Source organism: Scyliorhinus torazame, chromosome 2, assembly GCF_047496885.1.
Source record: "Scyliorhinus torazame isolate Kashiwa2021f chromosome 2, sScyTor2.1, whole genome shotgun sequence".
Lineage (NCBI taxonomy): Eukaryota > Metazoa > Chordata > Chondrichthyes > Carcharhiniformes > Scyliorhinidae > Scyliorhinus > Scyliorhinus torazame.
In genome coordinates, this window is record NC_092708.1 from 260,908,962 (window position 1) to 260,935,012 (window position 26,051).

General features: G+C 50.4%; 1 protein-coding gene across 5 annotated transcripts in view; it reads left to right on the forward strand.

The window, feature by feature from the left end:
• The window catches only part of ccdc135 (coiled-coil domain containing 135), a 303,907-nt gene that overhangs the window by 150,708 nt on the left and 127,148 nt on the right, over positions 1 to 26,051 (forward strand). For 4 of the 5 annotated variants that reach the window (XM_072486250.1, XM_072486255.1, XM_072486247.1 and 1 more), the window contains 3 exons: positions 1,457 to 1,675; positions 3,582 to 3,701; positions 20,812 to 20,884. In XM_072486250.1, coding sequence (XP_072342351.1) covers positions 1,457 to 1,675; positions 3,582 to 3,701; positions 20,812 to 20,884 — 412 coding nt within the window. The remainder of the gene's footprint in view (positions 1 to 1,456; positions 1,676 to 3,581; positions 3,702 to 20,811; positions 20,885 to 26,051) is intronic. The other variant, XM_072486260.1, reaches the window with a different exon arrangement.

Genomic DNA, 26,051 nt, shown 5'->3' on the forward strand with positions numbered 1-26,051 from the left:
TTGAGGAGTTCTGGCGAGCTGAGCTCCTCAGTGCACAAAACGGGGCTAAGTGCAGCCTCAGCCATGCGTTCCCTGCTGAGGTCCCCGACATAACCCGGGTGCTGTTTTATAGCGTATTTCTTGGCGCTGCTAGTGCCGGGAAACACGCGGCTAAATGCGCTCGCTATGGGACTTTGTTCCCATTTAGTTAAATCCCACCGTTGATTTCCCACAATTTCTTTTAAGGGAGACTGATTTTAGTGTGTTACTCCTGTATCTTCAATGCAATGAATGTTGGCAGCCTAGCTCATAGGTACATAGGTATTAGGAGCAGAAGCAGGTCATTCAGCCCTTCAAGCCTGCTCCGCTATTCAATCAGATCATGGCTGATCTCTTCCTGGTCTCAAAGCCACCTCTCTACCTGCTCCCCATATCCCTTTACTCATTTTAAAAAAATCAGAAATATATCCTTGAAACCACTTAATGATTCAGACTCCACCACAGTGTGGACAACTAGTTCCACAAATGCATCACCCTCTGCAAGTAGTTCCTCCTTATATCAGTTTTGAAATCTACTACCTCTCAACCTATAGCTGTGACCTCTCATTCTTGATTGCTCCACAGGGGGAACATTTGGTTTACGTTTACTTTATCAATCCCTCTTAGTATTTTATGGACCTCAATCAGATCCCCTCTCATTCTTCTAAACCCGAGCCAGTATAAGCCCAAACTGTTCAATCTCTTCTCGTTCACCAACACTTTCATCGCCGGAATCAATCTGGTGAACCTCCTCTGAATTGCCTCCAATGTCATCTCAGCCTTCCTCAAATAAGGAGACCAAAACTGGACACAATACTCCAGGTGTGGTCTCACCAACATCCTAAACAATTGCAACAACGTTTCTCTACTTTTATGCTCCAGTCGTTTTGCAATAAACGCTAACATTCCATCTGACTTTTTAATTACAGGCTGTACCTGCATACCTACTTTCTGTGAATCATGAACAAAGACACCCAGATCCCTCTGCTTTCCATTTAGATAATAATCAATGAAATCACCTGTCATTCTTCCAAATTCCAGAGCGATAGGCCCAGTTTACTCACAGGACAACTCTCTCATTTCAGGAACCAATCTAGTGAACTTCTGTTGCACAACCTCAAAGGCAAGCATATCATTTCTTAGACATGGAGGCCAATATTGCACACAGTCCTTGAGGTGTGGTCTCACCAAAGCCTGATTGCAGCACGCCTTCCTGTATTCCAATCCCCTTGCAGTAAAGGCCAACATGCCACTTGTCTTACAAAAGCAAAATACTGCAGCTGCTGGAAATATTCAACATGCTGGAAAAGCTGAAACCGGGTGCAGTTTGAAACTGATCTTTTGACATTGGTAACATTAAAGCCTTGAGTGAAAAAATTCAGTAGGAAGTAAGAATTATAAACATCAAACCTGAATTTATCATATCCTCCTGTTTTAGCTCAAGATTAAAGGAACACATGATGTGATGCATGGTCTGTGGGTGCACTGTTGGGTTCTGGTGCTTGCAGGCAAAAGGGAAGTTCCAGAGAACTTCTTCATCGACCCTTTCACAGGAAACAGCTATAGAACTACGAACGAAAAATTCTTGGGAATCGAGAGCATCTGGAACCATCGTAATTATTGGGTGAACATGCAGGATTGCAAATTTGGTTGCAAGGTATTCTTCTCCTAGCCTTGAATCTAGAATCATCCAATTATGTGCAGGTCTTCTTTCTCTTCCCCGCCCCCCTCCCCAGCACCTCAATGGTGGCATGTGTCTTTTTCTCTTTTTTATCCAGTGGTATTATCAAGTAGTCCCAAGAAACAAACTCATTATGCACAGCCACCTCTATTGTGTGCCACCCTTCATCCCTGACCCCCAAACTCAAGAAGAGTGCCACCTACTGCCACCCTGTGGCATTTCCACTGTCTTCACAATCCACAACCTTGTGCATCGACATCGTTACCAAGTATAATCAATCAGTGGAGCAAGGTGGTGCACTGGTTAGCACTGCTGCCTCATGGCACTGAGGCTCCACGTTCGATTCCGGCCCAGGTCACTGTCCGTGTGGAGTTTGCACATTCTCCCTGTGTGGTCTCACCCCCACAACCCAGGTGGATTGGTCACCTTAAATTGCCCCTTAATTGGGAAAAAAGAATTGTGTACTCGAACATTTATATTTTGAAAAAATCAATCAGCACTGCACTTGGGTACTCTTGTGTTCTTTTAGGACTTGGAGGATTGCTCAAACTGATCTAAGTGAATCTATAGGAAGATTTCAGACACTTGACTTTATTTTGGCTTGTTGTGACATCATTCGCTCCAGGACCTTGTGCTTGGGTTGGGATGTGGGGGCAGTTTTGATACGGGGCACAGGGTTAGGATGGGGTTCATTTCCTCTGCATGTTGCTTTTAGCTTTGGTCACTTATTCATGTTAAATCCATGTTACATTTAATGCAGTTTGGTTTAAATGGGTTAGAATTGCAAAAAGATAGTGTACTCAAAAAATTAACGTGGATATGTTTAACTGGAACAGACACCAGCCCAGATGCCATGGCACAAGGTCTGGTTCATGGTCAGGTGTTTGGAGGTGATTCAGGCTCCCATCTAACCTTACTCATGCATTTGGGTAGAATCTTTTATTGACACTAAAGTAGTCAGATGTTATGAGGAGGAGAAAAGTTGTCGCTGAGATTTGTGGAAAAAATACAGAGCAAGTTAAATGTTTCACTCCCTACAAAAGCGGGAGTGTCATTGGACATCACAATAGCTCATTACAAACTGCACCATGGCAGACTTATCCTAAAATATCCCAGATGGAGGATAAGGCAGTTGTGCCGATCAGTGCTCTCCAACATTGAGCCCGACTGAAGATTGGGGGCCAGTGAAGGGCCACCTCATTTGCATAGACTAAGATGCTCCAACTTCAGCTAGCTGCTGCGCTATGCCTGGTGGACACTTTCTGGCTGACCAGTTGTTTCCCTGCTCTCATCTCTCCAACCCACTTAGGTTGTGGTCCTATTGGCTGATATTGAAAGCTGCCAATCCAGAATAGAATTCTGGACAAGGCCACTCACCAATCTGTGGGTCCCAAATGTGCCCCAGTGGAAGTCAGTATACCTCATCTGTCTCTCTCTCTCTCTCCATGCTTTGGCTACGGCTGCCATACTTCTTCTTCGGTGCAGCTCAGGGGTGGAAGTTCTGGTTTAGGATGTCCCAGCTCCTGTCTTCACACCCAACCCACCAAGCTTAACATTTCAGGGTTCTGTCAGTTTCCCACCAACATTACAGTGTTAACCTATAAAACCTCTAACTTGTTTGAGACAGACAGGATACCATTTACAGGTAATAGAAAAGAGAAACTATGAATGGCAATTTTGGGTAAACTGTTCTGCCTGTGAAATTCCTCAGGGCCTCTCTACTTTCATAATTTTTGCAGGAACCCAATGGGTAAACAGGGTTTCTGCTGAACTTGTGCCACGGTTACAACAGTGAAGCGAGAGAGGCCCTGAGAAAAGTTCTGACGAATGTTACTTTATAATGTAATCAAGAAGTGATGGTGTTATTCTTTTTTTTCCCCAGGATATGGTCTTTGACCTTGGCGACCCTGTGAGATGGGAATACATGCTGCTGAGCACTGAGAATGCCCAACTTGCCATCCCTGATTTGTATGATTACCTTATAGACGAGGGCTTTGATGATGTGAGATCTGCTTGATAATAGATTGCATTAGTTCATTAGATTTCAAAACTTCTTTAACCTAGAGCAAGAGTAAAATCTTCCCTTTCCTGGTTTGCCCGCATTAGGGATCAGGTTCAGTTCTGCCCTGCCCTTATGAGGTGTGGTGCGGGGGGCTCAGTGACCACCTATAGGTGTGTTGGGGCTTGTGGGGGGGGGGGGGGGTCTGGAGGCCATGTAGGGGGGTTCAGAGATCGGAGCGACGTTTAAAAATGGCACCCCAATCTCTTCCTGCACTAGTTCCAAGGAGCAGTCTAGGAGGGAAGAGTAATAGAACAGTGAGTTTAAAAACCTTACCTTGGGGATCGATGGCCTAGTTCCAGGGAACAGTCTCAGAGGGCGGAGTACCAGAGCGGTGAGTATAAAAACTTTACCTCGGGGACCGATGGCCTAGTTCCAGGAGGCAGTTGTAGAGTGTGGAGTACCAAAGCGGTGAGTGTAAAAAGTAACTTCACTTGGGTGAAAAAAAACACAAAAAAGGATATCTCAGAAAAGTTGTGACCTGATTGGCTGATAAGGAATCTGCACTGAATTTGAAAATAAAGCATTGATAAGCTAATTAAATCTAACTAATTAACTAAGTAGAGAAGTAACTAAATTGGAGGGAGGATTACTGTATTTAGCATGTAATATGTTTAGTAGCATGAGCACTAGGGACCATATACTTAATTGTAACTAAGGATTTAATAAGTATTTATTTTAAATTAATTTATTAATTAGTGCTAGAAATGTCAGTTAGAGGGGTAAGGTGCTTCACCTGTGGGATGTGGGAGGTCTGTGAAACTTCCAGCATTCCGGACAACGACATCTTCAGGAAGGGTATCCAATTGCAGCTCCTCACAGACCACATGGATCGGTTGGAGCAGGAGTTGGATGCCATAACAGGAGTTTTTAGAGACGTGGTTACACCCAAGGTGCAGATAGATGTGTGACGCTAGAAGGGCCAGGCAATTAGTGCAGGAATCTTCTGTGGCTGTCCCCCTTGTTAACAAGTATACCGTTTTGGATACTATTGAGGGGATGGTCTATCAGAGGAGAACAACAACAGCAGCCAGAGCGGTGCCACCATGGCGAGCTCTGTTATTCAGCAGGGAGGGACAAAACACAGAAGAGCAATAGTTATAGGGGACTTTATAATCAGGGGCACAAATAGGCGCTTCCATGGACTTGAAAGAGACTCCAGGGTGGTATCTTGCCTCCCTGGTGCCAGGGTGAAGGGGAGGGTGAACAGCCAGTGGTTGTGGTACACATTGGTACCCACAACCTAGGCAGGAACAGTGATGAAGTCCTTCAGAGGGACTTCAGGGATTTAGGTTGTAAATTAAAAAACAAGGGCTGGTATTCTCTGAGCCCGCGCCGGGTTGGAGAATTGCCCGTGATGCGGAAAATTCCCGTCATGCCACTCCGACGCCGGGACGTGATTCTCCGGCGCTGGTCGGGGGCCTCTGAAAGAAGCCCCCGCGGCGATTATCCGTAGTCGACCGGCCAAATTCCCGCCAAATCCGCTGAGTCCCGCCGGCATGGTTCCAACATGGTACCACTCGGGGGGGAGTTCGGGCCCGCGGCCGTCCTGATGTGCAGGCCCACGATCGGGGGCTACCGATCGGTGGGCATCCACGATCTGGAGGAGGCCTACCTCCCTCCGTGCGGGTCCGCTGTAGGGCTTTGCCATGTTGTGCGTCGCCGGCGTGAAAATGGCCACCACGCGCATGCGCGGACCTGCGCCGGCATTGCAGGGCCGCGTATAGACCTGACCTGTATAGAAGACTCTGGCGCTGTGCTGGCCCCCTAAGGGCCGCTGAATCACTGGGCCAGGAGGCCCGTTGACACCAGCGTGAAACACTCCGGTGTTTACGCCAGCGTCAATACTTAGCCGGGATTTCAAGAAAATCCCCACCAGGACCTCTAGGGTTGTAACCTCGGGATTACTTCCTGTGCCATGTGCCAGTAAGGCTAGAAATAGGAAGATGATGCAGCTAAACACATGGCTATACAGCTGGTGTAGAAGGGAGGGTTTCCAATATCAGTGGGATCTCTTCTGGGACAGGTGGGACCTGTACAAGAAGGATGGGTTGCATCTAAACTGGAGGGGCATAAATATCTGGCCGTGAGGTTTGCTAGCATCACTCGGGAGAGTTTAAATTAGTATTGAGGGGGGTGTAGGAGCCAGAGCAGTAGGTCAGAAGGTGAAATAACTGAGGGGGAACTGGGGAATACGGCCAATAAGACTGAAAGGAAGAGCAGAAGGGGGATGTTGGTGAACACAGCAGGACTGATGGTCTGAAGTGCATTTGTTTCAATGCGAGAAGTACAACAAGTAAGGCAGATGGATTTGTACTTGGAACAATGATGTTGTTGCTAATACAGAGACTTGGCTGAGGGAAGGACTGGATTGGCAGCTAAATGTTCCAGGATTTAGATGCTTTAGGTGGGATAGACCATAATAAGACCATAAGGTATAGGAGCAGAATTAGGCCATTCACCCCATCGGGTCTGCTCCACCATTCATTCATGGCTGATATGTTTGTCATCCCCATTCTACAGCCTTCTCCCCAGAATCCCTGATCCCCCTATTAATCAAGAATCTATCTAACGCTGTCTTAAAAGACACTCAGTGATTTGGCCTCCACAGCCTTCTGCGGCAAAGAGTTCCACAGATTCACCACCCTCTGACTGAAGAAATTGCTCCTCATTTCAGTTTTAAAGGATCGGCCCTTCAGTCTGAGACTGTGCCCTCGTGTTCTAGTTTTTCCTACTAATGGAAACAGCCTCTTCAAGTCCTCTCTATCTAGACCTCTCAGTATCCTGTGAGTTTCAATAAGATCCCCCCATATCCTTCCAAACTCCAACGAGTACAGACCCAGAGTCATCAACTACTCCTCATGTGACAAGCCCTTCATTCCAGGGATCATTCTTGTGAACCTTCTCTGGACCCTTTCCAAGGTTAGCACATCCTTCCTTAGATACGGGGCCCAAAATTGCTCAGAATATTCCAAATGGGGTCTGACCAGAGCCTTATGCAGCCTCAGGAGTACATCCCTGCCCTTGTATTCAAGCCCTCTCGACATGAATGGTAACATTGCATTTGCCTTCCTAACTGCCGACTGAACCTACACGTTAACCTTAAGACAATCTTGAACAAGGACTCCCAAATCCCTTTGTGCTTCTGATTTCTTAAGCCTTTTCCCATTTCGAAAATAATCTATGTCGCCATTCTTCCTGCCAAAGAGTAACCTCACACTTTTCCACATTGTTTTCCATCTGCCACTTCTTTGCCCACTCTCCTAGCCTGTCCAAGTCCTTCTGCGGCCCTTCTGTTTCTTCAATACTACCTGTCCCTCTGCATATCTTTGTATTGTCTGCAAACTTTGCAACAGTGCCCTCAGTTCCTTCTTCCAGATCATTAATGTATATTGTGAAAAGTTGAGGTCCCAACACTGACCCCTGAGGCACACCACTAGTCACCAGCTGCCATCCTGAAAAATACCCCTTTATCCCCACTCTCTCCCTTCTGCCAGTCAGCCAATCCTCTATCCATGCCAGCATCTTACCCTTAACACCATGGCTCTTAACTTATTTAACAGCCTCTTATACAGCACCTTGTCAAAAGCCTTAGAATTTACAGTGCAGAAGGAGGCCATTCGAGTCTGCACCTGCCCTTGGAAAGAGCACCCGACTTAAGCCGCACACCTCCACCCTATCCCCTTTATCCTTTTTGGACACTAAGGGCAATTTAGAATGGCCAATCTACCTAATCTGCACATCTTTGGACTGTGGAGGAAACCGGAGCACCCGGAGGAAACCCACACACACACACGGGGAGAACGTGCAGACTCCACTCAGACAGTGACCCAAGCCGGGAGCCGAACCTGGGACCCTGGAGCTGTGAAGCAAATGTGCTAACCACTATGTACCCTGCTGCCTTCTCGAAATCTAAATAGATCACATCCACTGGTTCTCCTTTGTCTAACTTTCTTATTCCCTCCTTAAAGAATTCTAGCAGATTTGTCAGACAAGCACTTCCAATTTACTCCATAACTTCAACTTTCATAATAGACTCTAAAATCTTACCAATGACCAAAGTCAGGCTAACCGGCCTATAATTTCCCGTCTTCTCCCTCCCTCCCTTCCTCCAGTGATTCCTGAAAGATCATCACCAATGCCTCCACAATCTCCTCAGCTATCTCCTTTAGAACTCTGGGGTGTAATCCATCCGGTCCAGGTGATTTATCCACCTTCAGACCTTTCAGTTTCTCCAGAACCTTCTCCTTAGTGATGGCCACTATACTTGCCTCTGCCCCCTGAATCTCCTGAAGTTTTGGTATCCTTTGGTGTCTTCCACCATGAAGACTGATGCAAAGTAACTATTCAGTGCCTCTGCCATTTCTTTGTTTCCTATTACTACTTCTCCAGCCTCGTTTTCCAGTAATCCAATGTCAATTCTTGCTTCTCTCTTGCCTTTTATACATTGAAAAAAACTCTTGCTATTTTCTTTTATATTACTAGCTAGCTTACACTCATGTTTCATCTTCTCCCCCCTTATTGCTTTTTTAGTTGTCCTCTGCTCGCTTTTAAAGACTTCCCAATCCTCTGGCTTCCCACTAAATCTCGCCACTTTGTATGCTTTTTATTTTGCTTTTATGCTGTCCTTGACTTTCCTCGCCAGCTATGGATGCTTCGTCCTCCCCTCAGCATGTTTCCTCCTCCTTGGGATGAATTTCTGTTGTGCCTCCTGAATAACCCCAAAAAACCACTGCCATTGCTGTTCCACCGTATTCCCTGCTAGTGACCCTTCTAATCAACACTGGCCAGCTCCTCCCTCATGTCTTTGTAGTTACCTTTATTCAATTGTAACACTGCTAAATCTGATTCCAGCTTCTCCCTCTCAAACTGCAGGGTAAATCAGTGTTTTTCAAATTTTTTTCCCGGCGAACCATTTTTACTAACCGGCCAACCTTCGGGACTCACACCCGTCGACATTTGCAACCCACGCCGGTTGACCTTCGCGACCTACACTGGCCAACCTTCGGGACCCACGCCGATCGCGATCTCCACTTTGAAAATGCCTGGGGTAAATTTTATCATATTGTGGTCACTGCCCCATAAGAGTTTCTTCACCTTAAGTTCCCTCATCAAGTCTGCCTCATTAAGCATCACCAAATCAAGAATTGCCTGTTGCCTCATGAGCTCTGCACAAGTTGCTCCAAAAAAACATCTCTTAGACATTCCACAAATTCCTTTTCTTGGGATCCACTACCAACCTGATTTTCCCAGTCCACCTGCATATTGAAGTCTTCTATTGATTGTTGTAATAATGTCTTTCTTCGATGTCTTTTCGATCTCCTGATTTATTTTCTGACCCACATCCTGACTACTGCTAGGGGGCCTGTACATAGACTCCCATCAGGGTCTTTTTTTCTTTGCAATTCCTCAACTCTACCCACACAGATTTTATGCCTTCTGATCCTATATCGCTTCTTGCTATCGATTTAATTTAATTCCTTACTAATAATGCAACCCACGTCCCCTCTGCACATCTGTCTGTCCTTTCAATAGGACACATATCCTTGGATATTTAGATCCCAGCCCTGATCCCCACAATCAGTAAGAATATCCTCCATGATATCCCTCAATACTGGGGCCCCACAAGGCTGTGTACTTAGCCCCCTACTAACTCCCAATACACACACAACTGCGTGGCATAATTTGGTTCCAACTCTACAAGTTAGTTGACGACACGACCATTGTGGGTCGGATCTCGAACGATGATGAGTCAGATTACAGGAGGGAGATAGAGAACCTAGTGGAGCGGTGTATCAACAACAATCTATCCTTCAATATCAGCAAAGCTAAAGAGCTGATCATTGACTTCAGGAAGGTTTGACTTTCAAAAGGTTAAGTGGCGTACTGAGTTCCAGGGTGCTCTTTCCAAGGGCCAGTGCAGACTCAATGGGCCTCGTTTTGCACTGTAAATTCTATGATTCTATGATAAGCAAAGTATTGTACACACCCATGTCTGCATCAACGGGGCTGAGGTGGAGATGGTTGACAGCTTTGAATTTCTAGGTATGCACATCACCAAAAATCTGTCCTGGCCCACTCATGTTGGCGCTACCACTAAGGAAGCACAACAGCGCCTTTACTTCCTCAGGAAACTAAGGAAATTCGGCATGTCCACACTGACTCTTCCCAGCTTTTACAGATGCACCATAGAAAACATCCTATCTGGCTGCAACACAGCCTAGTATGGCAACTGCTCGGCCCAAGACCGCAAGAAACTTCAAAGAGTCGTGAACACAGCCCAGTCTATCACATGAACCCACCTCCCATCCATTGACTCCCATCTACACCTCCTGCTGCCATGGGAAAGCAGGCAGCATAATCAAAGACCCCTCCCACCCGGCATATTCACTATCCCAACTTCTTCCATTGGTTCAGGAGATACAGAAGTCTGAGAACACGCACTAACAGATTCAAAAACAGATTCTTCCCCGTTGTTCCCAGACTCCTAAACGACTCTCTTATGGACGGACCTGATTAATACTACACTCCTATATGCTTCACCAGATGCCGGTGCCTATGTATTTACATTGTGTACCTTGTGTTGCCCTATTATGTATTTTCTTTTCTTTTTATGTACTAAATGATATTTGAGCTGCTCGCAGAACAATACTTTTCACTGTACCTCGGTATACGTGACAATAAACAAATCCCATTCCAGGCAAACAGGTTGAGTGTGTGAACCTGCAAATCCTTTCAAACATGCTAATGGGTGGTAAGAGCGAGAGAGACACCTGGGGCGGGAGTCTCCGACCCCCCCCACCGGGTCGGAGAATCGCCGGGGGCTGGCGTGAATCCCGCCCCCGCCGGTTGCCGAATTCTCCGGCACCGGATATTCGGTGGGGGTGGGAATCGCGCTGCACCAGTTGGCGGGCCCCCCCCCCCCGGCGATTCTCCGGCCCGCGATGGGCCGAAGTCCCGCTGCTGGAATGCCTGTCCCGCCGGCGAGAATCAAACCACCTCTCTTACTGGCAGGACAAGGCGGCGCGGGCGGGCTCCGGGGTCCTGGGGGGGGGGGGGGCGCGGGGCGATCTGGCCCCGGGGGGTGCCCCCACGGTGGCCTGGCCCGCGATCGGGGCCCACCGATCCGCGGGCGGGCCTGTGCCGTGGGGGCACTCTTTTCCTTCCGCCTTCGCCACGGTCTCCACTATGGCGGAGGCGGAAGAGACCCCCTCCACTGCGCATGCGCTGATGCTCCCGCGCATGCGCCGCACGGCAAAGTCATTTCTGCGCCAGCTGGCGGGGTGGAAATCAGTCCGGTGCGGACCTAGCCCCTCAGGATGAGGGCTCGGCCCCTCAAGATGCGGAGAATTCCGCACCTTTGGGGCGGCGCGATGCCGGACTGATTCGGGCCATTTTTGGCGCCGGTCGGCGGTCATCGCGCCGATTGCGGGGAATCCCGCCCCTGGTCAGCCACTCTTGGTGTGGAGTGGCGCCCCCTAAAGCTATAAGCCTCTGGCGACAAACTAGCGACCTGTTCTGGGAATTAGGAAACAGATGAAAATCTGCCTTAGTGCGCCTCTAGATGCGGGAACGGAATTGGAATGGATTCTAAGTCTTAATTGGGATAAGTAGATTCTGATTAGATATGGGAACTCCAGCTGCTTTTTGCCCTCTCAAACCCAGGGGCACTGAGATCATTTGTAATAACCAATTCCAATTCTCTTCCTGCACCTAGTGGTGCTCTGAGGCATCAGCCAGAATTCAACCTTTGGACTTCTGGGCAGGATTCGCCGATGTCACGACAGAGTCCCCGCGCCGTTGTGAATGCCGTCGAGTTTCACGACGGCGCGAAACGGCCCCGATCGCGATCGATTCAGGCCCCGAAAATGGGCTAGGAGCGGGGCTGCGAGGAACTCGGGGGGCGTGGTGCGAAAGCAGCATCGTAAGTGCACGACGCCCGAATGATGCCGTGCAGCGCCATAAATGGCGCGATCCGCACACGGAAGGACCCAGGAGGAGGAGAAGGGGGAGAGATGGCTGAGCCCCGACGAGCCGCACCGAGGTTCCGGGACACGGACCTGAACACCCTCCTCGATGAGGTTGAACAACGAAGGGCCACCCTCTGCCCAAGACGTGGGCATCGCCAGCCGTCCAGCACGGTGAGGCGCGGCTGGCATGTCGTTGGCACCGCTGTGAGTGCTGTGGGGCACAATCCCCGGTCCGGAGAGCAGTGTAGGAAGAAGCTGCACGACCTCACTCGGGCTGCCATGGTAAGTGTCACGAGGGTGCCCCCGGGTCACAACCAGCCTCCCCCCGGGGCATGAGGGGGGGGAAGTGGGGGGGTGGGGTCAGGGGGCACAACGCTGTACTCGACCCACATGAGCACCGTGACCCCCTGGAGAGATGCCATGGCGTGGTTCCAACTGTCTCCCCACCCAGCATTAATATAGCCTATATCTGCACGCCATGATGATACCCGCCTAATTGTGATGCTTTATCCAACTCCCCCCACCCCTCCAAACAGGACAAGACAGCCCACAACCATCATGAGCGTATGAGAACCGGAGGGGGTTCGCCTGTGCTGCACCCCCTAAATGTTCACGAGCAGAGGGCACTGGACCTCGCTGGGGGATCCGCCACCCGGGAGGTCGCGCCATGCCAGGTCGGAGGCACAGAAGCAAGTGAGAGAACCCTGCATGTCCTCTCCACCCACAACCCGTCATCGCCCCCCTCACACTCTGGCCACTGCACCCCCGATCCCCTCCCCCCTCATACACTGCCCCCACCACCACCATACACCCAGCCCAGCGTGTCTAACAAATCCTGTATCGTTGTGTTCCCCAGGGCCAGCTGCTGAACGCCCAGGGTCGTCTCGGCCAAGACACAGCCGACAATCTGCAACCTCAACCGCACCCAGGGACGCACGCCAGAGGGTGGCAGGAGGTCGGACAGGAAGGCCATCCTCTCAGTCTGGGACGCTGGAGGGGGACGCACAGAGGACGGACAGAGACAATACTGAGGGGCACAGGACGGACAGTGACGAAAGTGATGGCCGTGCATTGCCCGAAGGTAGGGCCATGAGCCACGACAGTGACGGGGACAGTGGATGGTGACGCACAGAGGATGGCCACACGGTCCACGGAATCACCAGCAGCGGAACATGACATGGGCCGCATGCACCCTGCGCCGGACCATGAGGGGGACCAGGACACACCAGACTTCTTTACGGACGATGACCTAGAGCTAGCGGCACTGCTGTCTCCCACACCATCCACCATCGCAGAGACACTCACCTCGGTTGGGCAAATAAGTGATGAGGCTCCCGGGTCACGGTCTGGTGCGCACCACACAGCCGAGCCGGTACAGCAGGTGGAGTTTGGAGCAACCGAGGGGCTGGACGGTCAGAGGGCAGCCCAGGCCCAGCAACCAGCTGCCGTCCAGACGGTTCCCGGGTTCCTGGATGTACTTGACCCACCCGGACTCCCGATGCATGTGGACACCCAGGGACTGAATAACGGGATGAGGGCCATCTTGCAGGACCTGCACATGCAGTTGGAGGAGTCCATTCGCGTCCAGGAGCAGGGAGTGGTGCCGCTCATCGCAGCCAGCCAGGCCAACACTGCACGGGTAGCGTCCGCGGTGGAGGCAATGGGTGAAACGGTTTTGGCCATTGGTCAGGTTCTGCAAGGCGTTGGGCTTCACATGCATGCGTCATCCATGGCCCAGGAGAGGCCTGCCCTCTCACAGGTAGCCATGCGCCAGAGCCAACACGACATTGCCGCCGCACTCTGGGCCCTGGCCGAGTCTCGCCATGCCATGGCCCGGTCCCAGCAGGCCATGGCACAGTCCCACCAGTCAGTCGCGGAGAGCATAGACTGCCTGGCGCACGTGATGGATGGCGTAGCGCACTCACAGGTTGAGGTAGCACAATCCCTGGCAGGAATGTCGCACTCCCTGTGCTCCGTCTCTGCGAACATTCGGACGATGGTCGATACGGCTGCATGCCTCCAGGACTGGCAGCGTCAGGTGTTGGTGGTGCGACGGGGCATGTCTCCGATCGCACCTCCGTCCCACAGTGAGGCCCGGGGCCACCGGGCTCCCCGAGGGAGGAGGAGGTTCTGGTGCCCGTCCCAGTACCTCCAGCAAGGGGCGTCCCTGAACACTCGGCCTCCCCCCGTTCCGTCCTTGGCACATCTGGTGGGCAGCGGGCAGGACAGGGTGGCACCACGCCATTCAGCACGCCCGCAGAGCAGCCTGGTCCATCGAAGCCGGGCCGCCACTGAAAACGCGTGCCGACGGGGAGCCATGTCGCAGGACGTGATTCTCAGCAGTCCGCCTCCACTCCTGCTGTACCATCTGGGGAGACACCTAGATGTAGTGGTAGGGCCCGTAAGGCAAAGAAGTTAGAAACATAGTAAGTTGGCACGGGTGCAGGGCACAGTTTAGTTGTAGGGGGTAGGGCATCTGTATGTGAATTTCACAATTAAACTCACCGTTGCACTTAACTTGTAAGACTCTGTGCTACGTCCGGTGCCAGGGGGCTCGTGAGGGTTTACAAGCGGTTCAACGTCGGTGCCGGATGTGCTGTCCCTTCCCCCCCCCCCCCGCCTCCCAAAATGGGACACCGTAGTCCTCGGCACTCCGATGCCAGCTACCCAACACAAGCACGTGATGAATTGTCCGTGACGAACGCTGTGACCACCGGGGTGGATGGTTCAGCTATATAACCATGAGTCAGACCTCACCACTCATCGCAGAGCGGGCTGTCATCATTCAACATGCCACTGATCACACCCGCTTACACAATCATCAATGTAGTGCAATCCCGTAGTGCCGCAGTGGTAAGGTGATGTGGAATTGGTGCCGTGTATGCGGTGCAGAGGTGCGGGGGGGGGGTTGCTGTGTGGTGCCCGTGTGCAGGACTGGTGGTGCAAGTGACAGTGTTCAGCGAATCCCTCCCCCACGGTGCGTGAACCGTGCGGCCACCAACGCGTCGCGTGCCCTCTGTCCTCGACGGTGCCGTCGTGCAGCCTCCTGGACGTAACCAGCACCCGGGCCGTGTCTGTGTCCTGCACCACTCCCCCCACCCTGATGCACGCCGTCCTCCTCCTCCTCCTCCTCCCCTTCGTTTGCGTTAGCTCCGGTGCCATCGGGTCCTCCCTCCGGCTCCTCCACCAGGTCATCTCCCCTCTGCATGGCAATGTTGTGCAGCGCACAGCAGACCACAACCATGCGACCGACCCTGTCGGGTTGGTACTGCAGGGCCCCTCCTGATCGGTCCAGGCATCTGAAGCGCATCTTCAGCAGGCCGAAGCACCGCTCCACCACACCCCTGGTTGCTGCATGGGCCTCGTTGTATAGGCTCTCCGCGTTGGTCTGAGGCCTCCGTATTGGCGTCATCAGCCATGACCTCAACGGATAGCCTCTGTTGCCCAGCAACCAGCCCCTCAGCCTGGGGGGGCATCCATCGAACATTGCGGGGATGAACGACTGTGCCAGAATGTAGGCGTCATGCACACTCCCGGGGTACCTTGCGCACACGTGCATGATCTTCATGTGGGGGTCGCAGACCACCTGAATGTTCATGGAGTATGCGCCCTTCCTGTTCATGAACACTGCCCTGTTGTCTGCAGGCGGGCGCATGGGGACGTGCACACCATCGATGACACCCTGGACCATCAGTATCCCGGCCACCTTGGAGAATCCATATGCCCGTGCTTCCTGCTGTGCTCGGTCCTCGGGGAATTTAATGTACCTGTCCGCGATGGAGTACAAGGCGTCGGTCACAGCCCGGATGCACCTGTGAGATCCTGGATAGGTCCCCGCTTGGCGCCTGGAAGGAACCGGTAGCGTAAAAGTTTAGGGCCACCGTCACCTTGATGGAGACTAGTATAGCGTGTCCTCCTCCCGTTCCACATGGTGCGAGGTGCGCCACGAGGTGGCATATATGTGTGACCGTCTCCCTGCTGAACCGTAGTCTCCTCCTGCATGTAATGTCCGGTAGGGCCTCGAACGACATTCGGTCACGGTACACCCTAGGCCTTGCTGGACGTCTGTGGCGCCCTGGCACGACCATCGGTGGTTCCTCCCCCCCCCCATGCACTTCGATATCAATGCCTGCTTCCTGTGCATTCCTCACCGTCTGGGGGTCAATGTTCCCCTTGGCATCCCCCTGGACATTCCGGGCCTGAGCGCCTGCGGCCTGCGCGGCGACGACGGGCCACTCCGCGGACATCCCCTCTGCTGCAGCCACTGTGGACCGTCGCAGTCTACGCTGCCGGATGGCCACTTGCAGTGCAGCGGCTCCAACCAGGGCAGTGAACTATTCTATGTTCTATGAACATCGCTGTCTGGTTGGCATACATGGTGACCTGCAGGAGGGTGGTGGGGGTCAGAGAAATGACATGTTACACGGAGGTTCTTCCACACCTCGGCAGCAGGGTTGCATGGGATACCTGTGTGCCCCGGTGGCCTGGTCGCGCTGCAAACACGCAGCCAGCCTAAACCCTGGTCACTGTCTGCGTCCAGCGGTCAGTTCACACCGTCCTCCTCACCAGTGTGCCAGTTGCCTGTGCCCATCATCCACACGAGAATCTGCGGCAGTGTCCTCGTCACCGTCCTGCCATATCAGGGTGGCTGACATGTGGCATCCGCGGATGGACGACACCCTTCACATTCTCCCTCACCCCCCTCCCACCTCCACTCCCACCCTCACCCCCCCCACTTCCACTCCCTCACCTCCCCTCCCACCTCCACTCCCTCCCTCACCCCCCCACCTCCACTCCCTCCCTCACCCCCCTCCCACCTCCACTCCCTCCCTCACCCTCCCCACCTCCACTCCCTCCCTCCCCCCTCCCACATCCACTCCCTCCCTCACCCCCCTCCCACCTCCACTCCCTCCCTCACCCCCCTCCCACCTCCACTCCCTCCCTCAACCCCCCTCCCACCTCCACTCCCTCCCTCAACCCCCTCCCACCTCCACTCCCTCCCTCACCCCCCTCCCACCTCCACTCCCTCCCTCACCCTCCCCACCTCCACTCCCTCCCTCCCCCCTCCCACATCCACTCCCTCCCTCACCCCCCTCCCACCTCCACTCCCTCCCTCACCCCCCTCCCACCTCCACTCCCTCCCTCAACCCCCCTCCCACCTCCACTCCCTCCCTCAACCCCCCTCCCACCTCCACTCCCCCCCTCCTACCCCCCTTTGTCCGCAGCGTTCTCGGGGAAGCCGAACCGGTCTGCATGAGCTCCGGAACAGTCCGCTCACCTCCTCAGTGTTCAGTGTCAGCCAGCACGACTGGCTGACAACTTTATTTACCAGGTGTGAACTGCGACGGCGTGAACTGGGGTCACGCCGTCGGAACTTCGGTCCATTCGGGCCGGAGAATAGCGGGGGTAGCGGAGAATCGCATTTTGGGTGTCTCGGGTGATTCTCCGGCCTGCGCCGCACAGAACTATAGTATAGGCAGGGCTATAATGATAGGGGACTCAATTGTAAGGGGAATAGACAGGCGGTTCTGCGGACGCAATCGAGACTCCAGGATGGCATGTTGCCTCCCTAGTGCAAGGGTCAAGGATGTCTCGGAGCGATTGCAGGACATTCTGCGGGGGGAGGGTGAACAGCCAGCTGTCGTGGTGCACATAGGCACCAACGCTATAGATAAAAAACGGGACGAGGTCCTACAAGCTGAATTTAGGGAGTTAGGAGTTAAACTAAAAAGTAGGACCTCAAATGTAGTAATCTCAGGATTGCTACCAGTGCCACGAGCTAGTCAGAGTAGAAATGTCAGGATAGAGAGGATGAATGCGCGGCTCGAGAGATGGTGCAAGAGGGAGGGATTCAAATTCCTGGGACATTGGAACCGGTTCTGGGGGAGGTGGGACCAGTACAAACTGGACGGTCTGCACCTGGGCAGAACTGGAACCGATGTCCTGGGGGGGTGTTTGCTAGAGCTGTTGGGGAGAGTTTAAACTAATGTGGCAGGGGAATGGGAACTGATGCAGGAAGTTGGAAGGTAGTAAAACAGGGACAGAAACAAAAGGCAGTAAGGGGGAAAGTGTAAGGCAGAGAAGCCATAGTCAAAAATCAAAAAGGGCGACAGTACAAGGTACAGTGATTGAGGGGAGCTCAGTGAATAGGACCAGGAATACTAAAAGGAATAAAACGGGAAGTGAAAACATTAATGGTAAGCAACGCGGCAGGTTGTTACATGAAGATATGGGTTCAACGACAAGGAAAATTAGAAGAAAGGTTAAGAGGAAATACAACTTAGGAGAGGTTACTGATCGAGGTGTTAAGATTCAGAACAGAGGTAAAAAAGCCAACATAAGTGTACTTTACCTGAATGCTCGTAATATTCGGAATAAAGTAAATGAGTTGATGGCGCAAATTATCGTGAATGACTATGATTTAGTGGCCATTACTGAAACATGGTTAAAGGATGGTCACGACTGGGAGTTAAATATCTGAGGGTATCAAACTATTCAGAAGGACAGAGTGGATGGTAAGCTCTGTTATTTAAGGATGACATCCGGGCAACAGTAAGGGATGACATCGGTGCTATGGAGGATAAGGTTGAATCCATTTGGGTGGAAATCAGGAATAGTAAGGCGAAAAAGTCACTGATAGGAGTAGTCTATAGGCCACCAAATAGTAACATAATGGTGGGGCAGGCAATAAACAAAGAAATAACTGATTAATGTAGAAATGGTACAGCAGTTATCATGGGGGATTTTAATCTACATGTCGATTGGTTTAACCAGGTCGGTCAAGGCAGCCTTGAGGAGGAGTTTATAGAATGTATCCGCGATAGTTTCCTAGAACAGTATGTAATGGAACCTACGAGGGAACAAGCGGTCCTAGATCTGGCCCTGTGTAATGAGACAGGATTGATTCAGGATCTCAAATGGAACCTACGAGGGAACAAGCGGTCCTAGATCTGGTCCTGTGTAAATAAGCTATAAAGAAGAGTAAGATAGATTATGAGAGTAAACTTGCTCAGAATATAAAAACAGATAGTAAAAGTTTCTACAAATATATAAAACAAAAAAGAGTGGCTAAGGTAAATATTGGTCCTTTAGAGGATGAGAAGGGAGATTTAATAATGGGAGATGAGGAAATGGCTGAGGAACTGAACAGGTTTTTTGGGTCGGTCTTCACAGTGGAAGACACAAATAACATGCCAGTGACTGATGGAAATGAGGCTATGAAAGGTGAGGACCTTGAGAGGATTGTTATCACCAGGGAGGTAGTGATGGGCAAGCTAATGGGGCTAAAGGTAGACAAGTCTCCTGGACCTGATGGAATGCATCCCAGAGTGCTAAAAGAGATGGCTAGGGAAATTGCAAATGCACGAGTGATAATTTACCAAAATTCACTAGACTCTGGGGTGGTCCCGGCCGTTTGGAAATTAGCAAACGTGACACCACTTTTTAAAAAGGAGGTAGGCAGAAAGCGGGTAATTATAGGCCAGTGAGCTTAACTTCGGTAGTAGGGAAGATGCTGGAATCTATCATCAAGGAAGAAATAGCGAGGCATCTGGATGGAAATTGTCCCATTGGGCAGACACAGCATGGGTTCATAAAGGGCAGGTCGTGCCTAACTAATTTAGTTAAATTTTTTGAGGACATTAACAGTGCGGTAGATAACGGGGAGCCAATGGATGTGGTATATCTGGATTTCCAGAAAGCCTTTGACAAGGTGCCACACAAAAGGTTACTGCATAAGATAAAGATGCATGGCATTAGGGGAAAGTAGTAGCATGGATAGAGGATTGGTTAATTAATAGAAAGCAAAGAGTGGGGATTAATGGGTGTTTCTCTGGTTGTCAAACAGTAGCTAGTGGTGTCCCTCAGGGATCAGTGTTGGGCCCACAACTGTTCACAATTTACATAGATAATTTGGAGTTTGGGACCAAGGGCAATGTGTCCAAGTTTGCAGACGACACTAAGATAAGTGGTAAAGCAAAAAGTGCAGAGGATACTGGAAGTCTGCAGAGGGATTTGGATAGGCTAAGTGAATGGTCTAGGGTCTGGCAGATGGAATACAATGTTGACAAATGTGAGATTATCCATTTTGGTAGGAATAACAGCAAAAGGGATTATTATTTAAATGATAAAATATTAAAACATGCTGCTGTGCAGAGAGACCTGGGTGTGCTCGTGCATGAGTCGCAGAAAGTTGGTTTACAGGTGCAACAGGTGATTAAGAAGGCAAATGGAATGTTGTCCTTCATTGCTAGAGGGATGGAGTTTAAGACTAGGGAGGTTATGCTGCAATTGTATAAGGTGTTAATGAGGCCGCACCTGGAGTATTGTGTTCAGTTTTGGTCTCCTTACTTGAGAAAGGACGTACTGGCACTGGAGGGTGTGCAGAGGAGATTCACTAGGTTAATCCCAGAGCTGAAGGGGTTGGATTACGAGGAGAGGTTGAGTAGACTGGGACTGTACTCGTTGGAATTTAGAAGGATGAGGGGGGATCTTATAGAAACATATAAGATTATGAAGGGAATAGATAGGATAGATGCGGGCAGGTTGTTTCCACTGGCGGGTGAAAGCAGAACTAGGGGGCATAGCCTCAAAATAAGGGGAAGTAGATTTAGGACTGAGTTTAGGAGGAACTTCTTCACCCAAAGGGTTGTGAATCTATGGAATTCCTTGCCCAGTGAAGCAGTAGAGACTCCTTCATTAAATGTTTTTAAGATAAAGATAGATAGTTTTTTGAAGAATAAAGGGATTAAGGTGTTTGGGCGGGAAAGTGGAGCTGAGTCCACAAAAGATCAGCCATGATGGCCGACTCCTGCTCCTAGTTCTTATGTTCTTATGAACTCGACGGGGCCGATCTCGCCGCTTGGGTGCATCGCGGGAGGGCGTCGGACTGGCATCGCGTGGAATGCTGCCGCGGCAGACGATTCTCCCAACCGGCGCGGCATCGGAGAATCGCGCCCTCTGTTCTTTGTGGTTTGGATACACACTTGCTTATGATCTGAACTTGTGGGTGAACAGAGAATTGGAAAATTCAGATAAATGGTTTAAAATGATTGTGCTTTCACAACACTAACTTTCTGTTTCAGGATGAGAAGGAAATTGAAAAGTGTTTTGACATGCCCCCGTCATGGGTACAGGAAATCAATATTCCTGCTAAAGGTAAAATGGCCTGCCTAGTATCTTGTCTTATTTTCTTAAATGATGTTGCCCAAAGTAAAGATTAGGGATAAGGAAAGATTAATTAATTTGTTAAAAAATAAACAGCCAAAGCTAATTACTGAAATCAGTTTTATCATAATTTACTTATTGTATCAGAATATACCCGAGATGTGTTGCTATCAACTTTCTCGATCTTAAAATGATACTCATACAATTTCATTTATGTTGCAACTGTGTGTAAGAAAGAACATGAATTCCAGGAACCAATCCAGTGAATTTTCATAGTATCATAGTATGATTACAGTACAGAAGGAGGCCATGTGGCCCATCATTTTCATAGCAGCTCTCTGCAAGAGAGAGCTTGCAGAGAGTCACACTCTCCTAAACCTTCCCCGTAGCAGTCAAATCTTTTCTGTTTCGGTAATTATCCAATTCCCTTTTGAAACACTCAATTGATTCAGCCTCCACGACACTCCCAGACAGTCCATTCCAGAGCCTAACCAATTGTTGCGTAAATAATTTATTCCACATGTTACTGTTCTTTTGCCAATCACCTTAAATTGTGTCCTCTGTTTCATGTTTTCATGTCTTACCTCAGCGAGATGCTTTATTGAACTGGTCTAAAGATGTCTACCTCTAGCCTATGGGCAGAGTCACATGACTATGGAGGGCCAGATATGTCTATCAGACTGATTACATTTCAAAACACAAACATTTTCTTTTTCATATCAAACAAAGATACAAACATTCTCCTTTTCCTAGCAAACAAAAGTCATATTTGCATGCACAATCCTATGTAACTGAGTTACCCAAGTTACCCACTATACATCCACTGTTTTCTTCCATTATCAATTGTTTGTTCTGCTCAGTCAGTTACTGCGCATGCATTGCACACCTGGGGCGAAATTCTCCCGAACCGGCACGATGCCCGCTGACTGGCGCCCAAAACGGCGCCAATCAGACGGGCATCACGCCGCCCCAAAGGTGCGGAATGCTCCGCATCTTTGGGGGCGGAGCCCCAACCTTGAGGGGCTAGGCCGACGGCGGAGGAATTTCTGCCCCGCCAGCTGGCGGAAACTGCCTTTGTTGCCCCGCCAGCTGGCGCGGAAATGACATCTCCGGGCGGCGCATGCGCGGGAGCGTCAGCGGCCGCTGACAGTTTCCCACGCATGCGCAGTGGAGGGAGTCTCTTCCGCCTCCGCCATGGTAGAGACCGTGGCGGAGGCGGAAGGGAAAGAGTGCCCCCACGGCACAGGCCCGCCCGTGGATCGGTGGACCCCGATCGCGGGCCAGGCCACCGTGGGGGCACCCCCCGGGGCCAGATCGCCCCGCGCCCCCCCCAGGACCCCGGAGCCCGCCCATGCCGCCTTGTCCCGCCGTTCAAAAGGTAGTTTAATCCACGCCAGCGGGACAGGCAATTTATCGGCGGGACTTTGGCCCATCCGGGCCGGAGAATCCAGCGGGGGGGCCCGCCAACCGGCGCGGCCCGATTCCCGCCCCCGCCGAATATCCGGTACCGGAGACTTCGGCAACCGGCGGGGGCGGGATTCACGGCAGCCCCCGGTGATTCTCCAACCTGGCGGGGGGTCGGAGAATGACGCCCATGATGTTCAAATCATGTAGGTCTCTAAATGGTCCATGTGTGCATTGACATTGGTTGTACATCTAGGTGATGTTCCTTGCCCGGAAGGTGTTGTCCTCTGGCACAATTTGCCTTGGTGGTCATTGGGGACACGTGAATCTCTGGGGTTGATGGCAATTCTGTACTCAATACAGCTGGTGAGATCCATTCTTCTTGACCAGCGAATTGCAGTGATGGAGCTGCTTTGCTAGTTGAGTGTATACGTCGGCGGTTGCGCCTGTATATCTGGTTGAGATTTTTTTATTCCAACTTTGAGCTGCCAAATGTGAAATTGTGGGTCATTCTTTCCTCCTGGTATCTTTATGTCATCTCTGAAATGTGTTTGTTCTAATCTCACAGCTTTGTTCATTGCAGTCGTAGGTTTATTGTGTGTTTTCACTGGAATCTTGTTCTTCAAATCCTCCACTCCAGGTCTGATGTGAGCAATGAAATGAAAATGAAAATTTCCTGTGGAACTAAATCACTTACCTTCAATCTATCCATGTAACTGAAGTTCCTCATACCTGGAACCACTCTTATAAATTTTCTCTGCATCCTTTCAAATGCCTTCCCATCCTTCCTAAAGTGTGGTACCCAGAACTGGACACAATACTCCAGTTGAGGCTCAACTAATGTTTTATCAATGTTCTTTATATCTGCTTGCTTTTTTTATTCTATGCCTCTGTTTATAAATCCCAGGATCTCGTATCTTTTTTCACCAACTTTCCTAACGTGCACTGACACCGACAACAACTTGTGTGAATTCTATCCCAAGTCTTTCTGCTCCTGCACTCCCTTTAGAATTGCACCATTTACTTTACATTGCTTCGTTCTTCCTGCCAAAATATATCACTGAATTACTTCTCCAATTAAATTTCACCTGCCAGGTGTCCACCCATTACACCAGCGTGTCTATGCCCTTATGAAGCCTGCACTATCCTCCTTACAGTTCACAATACTTCCAAGGTTTGTGTAATTTGCAAATTTTGAAATTGCACTCTCTACACCAAAGTTTATGGGCGTAATTCTCCCAAAAGGGAACAAGGTTTAGCCCGTTTAGCTGGCGCGTTTCCTGGCGTTCACAGGGCCGAGAAAATCATAGCTATTCAATGCGACTCATGTTGAAATTTTAAAAAATTCATTTTTACAGTGGGCATCACTGGTTAGGCCATCATTTATTGCCCATCCCTAGTTGCCATTCAGAAGGTGGTGGTGAGTTGCCTTCTTGTATCACTGCAGTACTTGATGTATAGGTACACCCACTGTGCTGTTAGGGAGGGAGTTTCAGGATGTTGCCCCAGCGACTTTCCAAGTCCAGGTGGTGGGTAACTTGGAGGGGAACCTCCGGGTGGTGGGGTTCCCAGGTATTTGCTGCCCTTGTCCGTCTAGATGGTAATGGACATGGGTTTGGAAGCTGTTGTCTAAGGAGCCTTGGTGAGTTACTGCAGTGCATCGTGTAGATGGCACACACGGCTGCCAGTGTTCGTTGGTGGTGGAGGGTTTGAATGTTTGTGGAAGGAGGAGCAATCAATCGGGCTGCTTTGTCCTGGATGGAATCGAGCTTCTTGAGTGTTGTTGGAACTGCACTCATCCAGACAAATGGAGAGAATTCCATTCCATTCCTAACTTGTGCCTTGTAGATGGTGGACAGGCTTTGGGCGCGTCAGGACGTGAGTTACTTGCCGTACGATTCCTAGTCTTTGACCTGCCCTGGTAGCCACAGTATTAATGTGGCTAGCCCAGTTCAGTTTTTGATCACTGGTAACCCCCAGGATGTTGACAGTGATGGTAATGCCAGTGAATGTCAAGGGGTGATGGTTAGGAGATGGTCATTGCCTGGCACTTGTGTGGTGTGAATGTAACTTGCCACTTGTCATTCCAAGCCTGGATATTGTCCAGGTCTTGCTGCATTTAGACATGGACTGCTTCATTATCTGAGGAGTCACAAATGGTGCTGAACATTGTGCAGTCATCCGCAAACATCCCCACTTCTGACCTTATGATGGAAGGGAGGTCATTGATGAAGCAGGTGAGGGTGGCTGGGCCTAGGACACTACCCTGAGAAACTCCTGCAGTGATGTCCTGGAGTTGAGACGATTGACCTCCAACCACCATAACCATCTTCCTTTGTGGCAGGTATGACTCCAACCAGCAGAGAGCTTTACCCCTGATTCCCATTTACTCCAATAGGGATGCCATACTTGATCAAATGCTGCCTTGATGTCAAGGGCAGTCACTCACACCTCACCTCTGGCATTCAGCTCTTTTTGTCCATGTTTGAACCAAGGCTGTAATGAGGTCAGGAGGTTAGTGACCCTGGCGGAACCCAAACTGAGCATCTGTGAGCAGGTTATTGCTGAGTAAGTGTTGTTTAATAACATGGTTGATGATTCCTTCCATCACTTTGCTGATGATGGAGAGCAAACTGATCGGGTGGTAATTGGCTGGGTTGCATTTGTCCTGTTCCTTGTGTACAGGACGCACCTGGGCAACTTTCCACATTGCTGGGTAGATGCTAGTGTTGTAGCTGTACTGGAACAGCGTGGCTAGGGGTGCGGCAAATTCTGGAGCACAAATCTTCAGTAATATTGCTGGGATATTGTCAGGGCCCATATCCTTTGCAGTATCCAGTGCCTTCAGCCATTTCTTGATATCATGTACAGTAAATCGTATTGGCTGAATACTGTCATCTGTGATTCTGGGGACCTCCGGAGGCGATCGAGATGGATCATCCCCTCGGCACTTCTGGCTGAAGATTGTTGAGAATGCCTCAGCCTTGTCTTTTGAACATAAGTGCTGGGCTCCTCCATCATTGTGGATGGGGATATTTGTGGAGCCTCCTTCTCCAGTGAGTTGTTTAATTGTCCGCCACCATTCACGACTGGAGGTGAGAGGACTACAGAGCTTAGATCTGATGCGTTCGTTGTGGAATCGCTTAGCTCTGTCCATTCCTTGCTGCCTATGCGGTTTGGCACACAAGTAGTGCTTTGTTGTAGCTTCCCCAGGTTGACACCTCATTCTTCGCTATGCCTGGTGTTGCTCCTGGCATGCTCTCCTGCACTCTTCATTGAATCAGGGTTGATCCCCTGGCTTGGTGGTAATGGTAGAGTGGGGGATATGACAGCCTATGAGGTTGCAGATTGTGGTTGATTACAATTCTTCTGCTGCTGATGGCCCACAGTGTCTCATGGATGCCCTGTCTTGAGTTGCTAGATCTGTTCGAAGTCTATCCAATTTAACACAGTGGTAGTGCCACACATCATGATACCGTTGTATCTACCGATGCTGTCATGGACGGATGCATTTGCAGCAGGCAGATTGATGAGGATGAGGTCAAGTCTGTTGTTTCCTCTTGTTGGTTCATTCACCACCTACAATCCCAGTCTAGTAGCTATGTTCTTTAGGACCCGTCTGTGATGCTACTACCGCATATTTTGTGCTTCCTCCAAGTGGTGTTCAGCATGATTCATCAACTGATGGTGGATGGTATGTGGTAATCAGCAGGAGGTTTCCTTGCCCTTGTTAACCTGAAACCATGAGACTTCT